At 41.4% G+C, this 12,020-nt stretch overlaps 1 protein-coding gene across 1 annotated transcript in view; it reads left to right on the top strand.

The window, feature by feature from the left end:
* The window catches only part of LOC132208827 (ral guanine nucleotide dissociation stimulator-like 1), a 65,011-nt gene that overhangs the window by 25,411 nt on the left and 27,580 nt on the right, over nt 1–12,020 (top strand). The window contains exons 10-14 of the mRNA XM_059644148.1: nt 1,702–1,779; nt 5,093–5,170; nt 6,004–6,084; nt 7,138–7,224; nt 7,882–7,959. Of these exons, the coding sequence (XP_059500131.1) occupies nt 1,702–1,779; nt 5,093–5,170; nt 6,004–6,084; nt 7,138–7,224; nt 7,882–7,959 (402 nt within the window). The remainder of the gene's footprint in view (nt 1–1,701; nt 1,780–5,092; nt 5,171–6,003; nt 6,085–7,137; nt 7,225–7,881; nt 7,960–12,020) is intronic.

Raw genomic sequence — 12,020 nt, 5'->3', positions numbered from 1 at the left:
CTTTTCTTCTTAAGCCTTCTGTCACAAAGAACCGATTGTTCTTATCCATTCTAACCAAATCCCTCATGATTTTGAACACTTTTAAAACCACTTTTTAGTCTTCTCCAAGAGCAGCCGGAGCTTCTTCAGCCTCTCCACAGGATCTTTAATGGAATGTTTCTTTTCCAAACATTGGACTATGCAATGCAGGTAAACGTATTGAAAAACTTGACTCTCTAACTCTCTGCTTTCCAGTGTTATTACATGCCCCACCTCCCCCCATTGCCCAAAAATAAACAGACCGTGGTGTTCTGAAAACTTGTGTGAAAGGTGAAATTCCTTCTTCCTTGCAGCTTCCCCCCAGCTACTCTTCCAGACTCAGTCACAATCACTTGTATACCACCAGTTAAAACTTGGAGGGGGAAAACAAATCACGATCTATTGTAGTTATACACATCAGAAATGTTGCCTGTTTAACAAATCCAGTTGATAAGTACTTGAAAACTTGAGAGGGCTTCTCATTTGAAGAGTGGTTGAGGGTTTTGGTTCTGTACAGGATGGAGTTTAGAAGGATGGGTTGGAATTTCATTGAAACTTACAGCATACTGAGAGGCCTGGAAGGATTGCACGTGGAACGGAGAAGATGCTTCCACGAGTAGGAGAGATTAGGACATGCGGGCACAGTCGTGGAGTGAAGAGACCAACCATTAGAACTCAGGTCAGAAAGAATTTCTTCAGTCAAGGAGTGGCTAATCTGAGGAAAACATTGCAGAAAGCCATGGAGGCCAAGTCATTAGGTCTATTTAAGATAGAGAGAGAGAAGCGTTCTTGATTAATAAGAGGATCAAGGTTTCGAGAAGAAGGCTGGAAATTGGGCTTGAGAAAGATCTCAGCCAGAATCAAATGGCAAAACAGACTCAGTAGGCCGAATGAGCTATTCCTGCCCCCAAAACTTATGGCCTTATGGATTCCACATGAAATTTTTCAATGTTCGTTTTGTAAGGAAGCCATTTCTGGGTGCAAGTGCTTGTTTACAATGTCTTTAATTTTTGCCTTATATAGTCAGGAAGGCAAATGTAATGTTGGCATTTATTTTGAAAGGACTTGAATGTAACAGCAGGGCTGTACCTCTGAGGCTTTATGAGGCTCTGGTCAGGCCATACTTGGAGTACTGTGTACAGACTTGGGCCCCGTATCTCAGGAAGTATGCACTGTACCTGGAACGGGTTCAGAGGAGGTTCATGAGAAAGGTCCAGGGAATGGAAAGCTTAAAATATGAGGAACGTTTGAGGACTGTGAGACTACACTCATTGGAGATTAGATGGATGAGGGGTATCTAATTGAAACTTTCAGAATACTGAATGGCCTGGACAGAGTGGATGTTGGGAAGATGCTTTCATTGGTAGGACAGACTAGGACCCAAGGGCCCACATTTAGAATAAAGAGGAGATCTTTTCAAATGGAGATTTGGAGAAACTTTTTCAGCCAGAGAGTGTTGAATCTGTGAAATTCACTGCCACAGAAGGCTGTGGGGGCCAGGTCATTGAGTACATTTAAAACTGAGACAGATTATCGAGGGGATTAAGGGTTATGGGGAGAAAGCAGGAGAATGGTGTTGAGGAACTTATCACACATGACTGAATGGCAGAACTGACTCAATGGGCCGAATGGCCTAATTTCTGCTCCAATGTCTGATGGTCTTATGGTCTTAATGAATTGCAGGTCCAAAACCTTTGACAGCCCAAACTCTGATAAAGTTGAAGAACCAAGTTCACCGAAAGCGACTGCAGAAATTTCAAAGTAAGTTTCATCCTTCTGTGCTTCATTCGTAATACATACCATGAAAAGAAATTGCTGTGAATATAGTAGCTCTTGAAAGATTATGTCGCCATTCGAGACGATAAAAATCACATTAAAGAAACAGCTTTATTCCCTCCGAGGCCATTGCCAGTAATTAAATCAATGACACATTTCAGCCTTTGATCTATAGAAAACATTCAAAAATGTTCAGTGAAAATTTGATTGGCCCTCAACATCCAGACCTTGGTGGTCTAACTTGCAACAATGCTAAACTGCGAAACCTCCCACCTCCCGTCAAATGCACCAGCCTACGTAACTGGAGTGACCGACATATTTTCTCTGAAAATTTGGAAAGCAAACCATCCAGTGTAGTCATTCATCTGGACTTTAACCGAATGAGGACTTGAAATACTGAGCATTTTGGGCTTCAAAATTTATTTTCAGTGTTTATAAATCAGTTGTAGATGCAAATCCTTTTCTTAATTTGTGCTTCATGAGCACTTGCAGCTGCAGATATTTTGGCCGTATAGATTGTCGGGTGGGTGGGAATCAAAGTTTGCCAGGCATCTGTGTAACCATGAGGAAGCAAGGTTGATCGGAAATAATTTTGATGTGTTTTAATTCTGCTTCATTTGGAATGCAGCAGTGTGAAAAGAGAATGATGGGGAACCATTGATTTCTTCAAAATTTTTAGTGCAATGTGATGAGTGCCACTCCAGACTATAGCAGTCACAAATTACAATCCGACCCCACCACCCAAGACATTTTTCCATCCCCTCCCCTGTCTGCTTTCCGGAGAGACCACTCTCTCCGTGACTCCCTTGTTCGCTCCACACTGCCCTCCAACCCCACCACACCCGGCACCTTCCCCTGCAACCGCAGGAAATGCTACACTTGTCCCCACACCTCCTCCCTCACCCCCATCCCAGGCCCCAAGATGACATTCCACATTAAGCAGAGGTTCACCTGCACATCTGCCAATGTGGTATACTGCATCCACTGTACCCGGTGCGGCTTCCTCTACATTGGGGAAACCAAGCGGAGGCTTGGGGACCGCTTTGCAGAACACCTCCGCTCAGTTCGCAACAAACAACTGCACCTCCCAGTCGCAAACCATTTCCACTCCCCCTCCCATTCTCTTGATGACATGTCCATCATGGGCCTCCTGCACTGCCACAATGATGCCACCCGAAGGTTGCAGGAACAGCAACTCATATTCCGCCTGGGAACCCTGCAGCCATATGGTATCAATGTGGACTTCACCAGTTTCAAAATCTCCCCTTCCCCTACTGCATCCCTAAACCAGCCCAGTTCATCCCCTCCCCCCACTGCACCACACAACCAGCCCAGCTCTTCCCCCCCACCCACTGCATCCCAAAACCAGTCCAACCTGTCTCTGCCTCCCTAACCGGTTCTTCCTCTCACCCATCCCTTCCTCCCACCCCAAGCCGCACCCCCAGCTACCTACTAACCTCATCCCACCTCCTTGACCTGTCCGTCTTCCCTGGACTGACCTATCCCCTCCCTACCTCCCCACCTACACCCTCTCCACCTATCTTCTTTACTCTCCATCTTCGGTCCGCCTCCCCCTCTCTCCCTATTTATTCCAGTTCCCTCCCCCCATCCCCCTCTCTGATGAAGGGTCTAGGCCCGAAACGTCAGCTTTTGTGCTCCTGAGATGCTGCTTGGCCTGCTGTGTTCATCCAGCCTCACATTTTGTTGTCTTGGAATCTCCAGCATCTGCAGTTCCCATTATCTCTCTCACAATAAAGTGTCTGCTGGGCTGCCTCCCTGGAAAATTTATAACAGAGACAGTTGTCTAAAATAATAGCATCACCATTGAAGCATCCAAAACACTTAGATGGGAAATTGTTTTCAGATCAATATTGAGGTTATATTTCTGGACAATGTGGCTCTGGTAAAATTGCTAAAGAAATGAGTTAATCTCCTCTACCCCACCTCAGCACTTCTCTGTGTTCCTCCTTCCTGCTTCAGCTGCACCCTCCCCACAAACTTCCTCCAAGTTCATTGAAGTGTCCTCCAAATGTCCGTAACATTTGAAGAAATATGTCGTCAATTAAGAATGTGACCTGCTCCCCGTGTCCGAGCCTTGGTATATCTCCCATACAATATTGCCATTGAATAGTTTGCATTTTTAATTATCTAATTTGGCCATTTGCCATGTGTATTCATGGAGTCAGGCACTTTCCCAAGTCAGAGACCTGGAATTAATCCTGAGCTTATTCTGTCCAGATCTTTAACTAAACTCAGAACTGTTAAAGAAGCAGGATAGAAAAATGATTTTTTTTTCAGCAAAACAGCCACTGGTGACTAATCTGACCTTTAAGCTTCAGTGAATTTGAGCAATGACAAATTCCTACATCAGTGCTCCGAATCAAACTTTGAGTTACAAGCTGTGCTTGTGAGAGTTGAATTGTCAATAGTCTGTAAAGAGCTTGTGTTTCTTTTTCAGAGATGAGGAAGTTAAACTTAAATCCTCTCTTTTGGGATGTTTATTGTCTGTCCCAGTGCAGAGGTTCTTTATTTGACATCTTTACACCTCATCTACTGACTCATTCCCCCTCTCAGCCAAAAATCCCAATGTTGATAAGAGTGCCAGAAATTAACATTATGATAATATGCACAAGTAAAATGATTTATTTGGTGTTTTGTGACCATTTGCAGCTGTGAAAATGTTGACATGTCACACTGTGTGGTGGGTAGAAACCTAAGTTTGTCAGAAACTGAAGGAGTAATTGACAAGTAAATTTGATGTGACGTCAGATTAATCCTGTTGTATGGTATTTGGGATCTAATACTGTCAAAGGAAACTGTTGGGATTTGCTGTAAGATTATGTCAGGGTTGCCTCAGGAAGATACCCCAATTGGCAGTGCAGTGAGCACCAATCCAGACAATAGCAATCACATGAAGCAATTGCTTGACTGCTTCTGCAATGTTTGGCTTACTTTGAGAGATGGGATAATGTTGAATTAGCATAAAGCTTTCAAAGCTTTTCAATGGTAGATTGAATTTTCCTTGTCTTTCAGTATCAAGTTCTTGCACAGCGCAGGAACGGCTTTCAACAAGGGTGAAATACTGAAGAAATGGTTTTCTCTCCTTATTGCCCTGCTCTGTCTCTTCCAACCCCCACCCCAGCACTGCCTCAATATGAAGACCTGTGGGCATCCTGTGGAAGTCAAAAGAACCTGCTCTCAAGACTGTGATTTTTTTGTGTTGAATTGAGTTGGATTTAATTCTGGATGAGTTTGCCTATTCTAAATGACTTAATTTGTCCTCTTTGATCAATTGCAGTTCTGGAAATGTTGACAGTGCAAATGGTGAGGAAAATGGAAGTTGTGGTTCTTCAGGATCCAGCGAAATAATTGCTAAGTAAGTTTAACTGCATGCATGACAAAGTGAGTCATTATTCAGAATATGACAAAGCGGTAGGAAATAGCTGGGGAGCCAGCAGTTTGTGCAATGTTGTACAGCCATCAAATGGTAATAGCCCAGAGACAATGATTTGATAATGTTTGTACCAGCTCTCAAAGAGGGACTTGCCTACGTTCACTCCTAAGTCCTTTTACTGTGTAATACTGCGAAACCTCTCCTTTCGAAAATTGTAGCTCACTTTTGAAGACCTCAATTGAAGCTGCATCCACCACACTATTAGGCAGAGCTTTCCAGTTTCTAATGATGCTATTTTTAAAAAAATTCCTTGTCACCATTGGTTCTTTTTGCTGATCATCTTAAATCAGTGTCCTTTTCTTCTTAAGCCTTCTGTCACAAAGAACCGATTGTTCTTATCCATTCCAACCAAATCCCTTATAATTTTGAACACTTTTAAAATCACTTCTTCGTCTTCTCCAAGAGCAGCCCAAGCTCCTTCAGCCTCTCCACAGGGCTGTCTAGTTTGTCATCTCTGGTAATATTTTTTGGGAATGTTTTGTGCACCCTCTCAAATCCCTTCCTGAAGTGTGGTTGGTAAATACCAGAGTTGAGGGCAAATCAGGAGGTTTTTGTTTAATCATGATTAGTCAGAACATGTTTGTTTTTCATACAATGCTCCAATTTTTAAAGTTCAGAATCCTGATGATATCTTCAACCTGCACTACCACTTCTATAATTATTGTGCACACACATACACACACACTATCGATCAAATATCAGACATGGATCATTTCAGGAAGCACCATATCATAAGATATTTATTTTGGCTACAGAAAAGAGGAAGGAACAATCCAGAATAATTTTGATTTGGAGGAGGTCCAACTTCAAAAGGAGCAAGAAGGCGTTTGCAGCAAGTAAGTTTGAACACAAGTTCAGGGAAAACTGCAATGAAACAGCAGTCTGTCTTACAGAAGGAGGTTGTTTAGTGACAGTGTCAGAATATTCCCACAAGCAGGAAATAGTGGCAAATGGTACAAATGATGAGGATTATTGATGACCCCAATGTGTACCGAGTTAATTATAAGTAGTTCAGAAGGGAAGTGTTGAACTAAATGATGCTGGCAGCTCATGTTAACAGGGAATCCGAATGTCGTCCTCCATTGTGAGCAGTGAAAGGGTCGCAAAAGTGGGGCTAATGGTCATAAATCCACTGTTTAATCTTCACAGAGGTAAGGGCCTGGCTGAGATACTATTCAGAAGAAGTTGATGTCCAATTCACGATGAAAAGTAAATAGTTGAGACAAGGATGAGCTGAGGTTGGACAGCATTTTAGAAATGTGAAAATAAAACAACTGCAGATGCTGGAAAACTGAAACGAAAATGGAAATTGCTGGAAAAGCTAAGCAGGTCTGGCAGCATCTGTGGCAAGAAAGCAGAGTTAACATTTTTGAGTAATTTGAGCCACTGAGCTTTTACAGCAATTTCTGCTTTGATTAGAACGGCTGGTTGTCCCTGGTGTTGGTAACTCAGAAGGAAGTGAATTGTAGACAACTGAGGATACTGAGAAAGAAAAAAATAGCTTGAGGCTGCAGTGGCACTTTGCACAACAACCTGATGCTGTTTGAATACAGGGGTGGTATCAGAGGACTGGAGGATTACAACATGTACTATGTTTATGTTCAAACGTGTGTGGATAAATCCAGCAACTAGATTCATCTTATTGGTGGGACAGCATCACAGGAACTGTAATCCCAGTCTCAAGCAAGAATACTTGGGGAGCATATGGGCTCACATTTTATGCTGACTCAGAAATCTTCACCATCTGGTGTGTAACCTGTTTTATAAAACCATCTGATGGAGGCTTGTAATTCTGAATCTTCAATTTTCATGGGTATTTTACTGGATTTAACTGAAGATGAAAGGGTTTGCTTGAGGTGTTTTAAATTGTTCTTCATGTTCATTTGCAGCTGTGAAAGCATTGAGTCTGAACACTGTCCGAATTCTGATGAAATTCAGAATTTAAGTTCACCAGAAAAGGGAGCGACAGTCAAGAAGTGAGTTTGATCCAAAATGTGACCATGTTATGCTTCATTTGCAATACAGTAGTGTACAAAGGGAATGGCTGGAGAGCTGGTGGCCATAGGTTGGATAATCAGAAATCTCTTCATGAAGGCAGAGATGTTTCCATGCTGTATGACTCTGTAACACATACCACAGAAACAAAAACACGGATATCATTCCAGATCATGGCACATTGATGAAGAAACAGCTTCTGAGTTCTTTGCCTATTCTCTCCCTAATTCTGAGGAACAAGCAATACAAAGCACAAGCAGCAGTTGCGTGTGAAGGTGTTGAGTTTATCTCAGACTGAAATTTCTGGACTAGTAGCAAATGTAAGCTATTGAAGAAGTGGCTTCACTCCTTGCACCTGCTCCTTTCCCCTGTTACCACCAGCCGCCACCACTGCTGGTGAGCTGCTTTGGCCCTCAAGGGCATTTCTGGTAAACTTCCTGAGGAAATTTAAAGAACGTATTCACTATTTTATGCAGTTTTACAATTAGAGTGTGACCTTGTTTCATAAAGTTAGCTGATCACAGTTTGGGATGCTGAATTTTGAGACTTCATTTTTTTATTTTACGTCTGGCAACCAACTGTAGACCTAAACACCATTTTAATTTGCTTTTTCTTTTGTGGTTTATGATCAATTGCAGAAGCATAGACTTCAACAGATCAAGCTTTCTAGAAGAATATAATTTCAGTCCTGCAGAAAAGGAAACACTAATGAAAATGTAAGTTTGATTTGACATGTAGTGAAATTGTATTTTCAATGTGAAATTTAAGAATGTGAGAAGAATTGCTGGAGAGCCAGAAAGACCTGTAAAATAATGTAGAGCCTTTGTCATGAAGATATGAGGCACCCAGAACAGGATGGCAAACGGCACTCCAACCCATAACAATCACATTCAAGAAGCTAAATAATAACTGAAAGAATCACGGACACTGCAACTCAGGGACAAAAACAAAGTTGTTGGAAAAGCTCAGCATTTCTGGCAACATCTGTGAAGGTAAGAACGGAGTTAATGTTTCAGGTCCGGGTGACCCTTCCAGTTCTGAGGGAGGGTCGCTGGACCCAAAATGTTAACTCTGTTTTTGCATTAAAGAAGCTGCTTGCCTTGCATGTCCAATGATTGCATTATTCCTAGAGATTGGCTTGTTAATATTTTTCAGTGTAAATCATCCAAAATTCTTTGTCTTTTGGAATTGTTTGTCCTACATTATCACGCTTTTGGGGTTGTTTATCTCAGATTGTCATTAGTCTAGTTTGTGATAATGATGCATTATTGCAGGAATGGTTTTCCTCTTCACACCACTTTATTAGAAGTTATCCTGCAAACTTCCTGTGAATAGTTGAAACCAAATGATACCGCTGTCTAGAGCAGTCAGATACTTGGCAAGTGGTTTGTTTGTAGTGTCCTGACTTTGGTAGCCCTCCCACTCCGTGCTGCTGTTGTACGTTTTGCATATAATCGATCTTGAATTAATACTTCCTGAATCTATGAAATCCAAATAATCTCGTGAAATCATTTTTCATGTTTGAAGTTTGTCAACGAAGTGCTTTCAAAGATATTTGACTGTAGAAAGCATCGCACAAATGCATCTCTAGCTGGAATTCTAGTTATTTTTGAGCTATACCAGATTGCTGAGGTTGTTTTACTGCTCTGAATAAGATTAGATTACCTACAGTGTGTAAACAGGCCCTTCGGCCCAACAGGTCCACACTGCCCCTTGAAGCATCCCACTCAGACCCATTCCCCGAACACGAAGGGCAATTTAGCACACGGCTGATCCACCCAGCCTGCATATCTTTGGACTGTGGGAGGAAACTGGATCACTTGGAGGAAACTCACTCAGACATGGGGAGAATGTGCAAACTCCTCACAGACAGTCACCCAAAGCTGGAATCAAACCCGGGACCCTGGAGCTGTGAGGTGGCAGTGCTAACCACTGAGCCACCATGCTGCCCTGCATGACACTTTGGCAGCATGGGATTAAAGATAGGATTATTCTGGTTTGTCTGGCCGTTCGATTAAATTCTGTGCTTTTTGATTAAGACAAAAGAACACTTATCCAATAGATTTGAGTGCTGGACTGGACTTGGGGACTTTAAAGTTTGAAATTCTTATCTTTATATATACAGTGATTTATTTTCTTTTGTACATGGTTTGCTTATTCATTTATTTTGTTTTCTTGAGTTGATATTGTTTGTCATTTTTGTAATCAAGAAAGCCAATGCCTGAAGGGCCCAGCACAGATAAATTACTTGTGAGCAAATACAAAGGCAAATTTTTGCAGTATTGCTTTGAGAAAAATGGTCAATTTGAGGGAGTGAGGATTTTCAGGGAATATTTTTACTTCAGATGCAATAGCAAGCGTTCACAACTGGGCTGCACTGAAGTTTGAAAGAAAGCTCAAACAATTTATGAAAAATGCAGCAAAGGAAAAATCCCTCTTGTTAATCAAACAAATAGGACACAGTTGGCCAGGCAGCATCAGAGGAGCAGGAAAACTGATGTTTCGGGTCTGGGCCCTCCACCAGAAATTTTCTGAAGAATGGTCCAGACCTGAAATGCCAGCTTTCCTGAGGCCCTAGCCTGCTAGCCTGCTGTGTTCATCCAGTTCCACACCTTGTTATCTCAGACTCCAGCATCAGCAGTACCTACTAACTCAGAACACAGTTGGGATGCCTTGTGCATTGCTATTCACTCTAACCCACCCAGTTGGCTTTTTGGGTAAATGAAACAAAGTTTTAGAAATCTAAGCCACAGGGCATGGTGGTTATCTGGACATTTTTCTCCAACACCTAGCTATTCATGTCTGGATGAACACAGCTAATTGTGGATACCAAATTGGTCCTGATTAATTTCACAATATTCCTGTACTAATGTCTCAAGAGACATATAGGGATGAAGTGTATGAAGGAACCTAAATTATCCTGATCCCCGATTGAGGACAGTGTAATCCTCATGAAAGTAATGTGCTGGTTTGGCATGTTATTTGGTATGTTAATCTCCTTTTGAATTCAAGTTTTTTGGGTTGAGTAATGTAGAAAAATATCATTTTTGTTTTCTACAGAATAGTAGCTTACAACCTGTCAGTTTGACATTGCAGAAAACACAGATATTTGGGGGTTGAGTAAAAGCATGGTCAAAACATGGTTTTAAAGGAACATCTTGAGTGAGGGCAGAAGTGGCAGGAACATATCCAGTGAAGTTGTCATCGATGAAACAATTAATCTCAGATGCGCAAGTGGCCAGAATTGAAAAGAAAGACAAAAGTGCACCTGTACATAATTATTTCAATTCTGGAAGACTCTAATACTTTAAGAATACACTTCTCTCCAGTGCCATTGCAATCTAAGTTTATGTTGTGCTCGCTTTCGGAAATGATCCTTTTAGATGGTGGAAGGATGATAATGAGTAATTAAATGAAATGATGTTGTACACTGCAGCTGATTAGAGGTTTCAGATTACTCGGTAGGGATGTAGTAACTTGTTAATGAATCTATTGGAAACAGAGACTTTAATTCTAGTGGGACGACAGAAAAGTGTTTTGGGTCAAATTTTGGACTCTGCACAGTACTAATTAAGTTCTACCATATTGTCAGCAGGGTAGAGGCTCTTTAGCTCAGCAACCTATTTCCCAGCCACGAAGGCTTTCAGTAGGATATGGAATTTTTTGGTTTTGTGATCTTTTGAATTGATTTTTCTTTCTATATATTTTTGGAGGGTTACTGTTCGAGTGTTTGTAATGTGATCGAAGCATTTCTGAAAGATTCAGGACCAAATGAGCCCAGGCAACTTCCTTAAGTCACATTTCCAGTGTGTTTCAGTTAGTCACTGTTTCCGAGAGGTAACATAACAAATAACATTTCCACAGCCTTGTCCCTCCATCTCTGCAATTTCCTTGTGTCCACTTCAGGCGTTTCTCTTTTTTCCTGTCCAGTTTCACTTTTTTGCCTATCCCAGATTATGTTTGTCCTGTTGTTACCAGCCATGGCTTCAGCTGTTTAGACTCTAAAATCTGAAATGCACAGTATGCTTTTTTCCATTTTTTAAAAAGCTGATTAAAAACTTCACCTTTTATCAAGCTTTTCATAATTCTTCTGACCTCACTGAAAAACAATCTCTTGACATTTCCAAAAATGAGTCACTTCATTTCATAATTTGCCATGTTCACTAGTTAATATCATTCAGCACCTTAGCAGTGTGGGCCAGCTGTGTTTTTGAATCATTGCAAAAGAGTACGACCTATGCCAACTGACCTGAAAGCAGATGAAGTCAAAATAGTCCCTCCAGTGTAAACTATTTCTAAGTCGTATATCTTTCTCAAACAACAAGAGGCTATTGCTGCATATGGCACTATGGCTGCCTAGCACTTCCTACACCAACCACTGTTTAACAGGAATGGAGCTGTTAAAGTCTGAGTGAAGCCCCAATGTCTGTGTGTAATGTTTCACATCATATAATTTCTGTGCTGTAATGATCTATTATGAACGGACTCAAATAAGTGATCATCTGTTTCAGTGTAGGGCTGCAGATAAGGAAATTCCAAATTAAAAACTAGAACAGCACTTTCAGTGTAAAATATTCCATGTAAATTGGGGATGCCAATCAAACAAATGTTTACTTTTTGGAGTCTTTGGAACATCAAAGGTTTCTTCTGCCTATTGCATCATAGACCATAGCTGCAACTCAGTCCATGCTGGCCCACGTTGTCTCTCGGTTGACCAATGTCTGAACTTTAGATTTTTTTTCGAAAAAAACTTTCAATTCTTGTGTTCACATCCTTT

Source organism: Stegostoma tigrinum, unplaced genomic scaffold, assembly GCF_030684315.1.
Source record: "Stegostoma tigrinum isolate sSteTig4 unplaced genomic scaffold, sSteTig4.hap1 scaffold_54, whole genome shotgun sequence".
In the NCBI taxonomy this organism is placed as follows: Eukaryota; Metazoa; Chordata; class Chondrichthyes; order Orectolobiformes; family Stegostomatidae; genus Stegostoma; species Stegostoma tigrinum.
The sequence above is the reverse complement of the archived record's forward strand: the minus strand, read 5'-3'. Positions and strand labels throughout refer to the sequence as shown.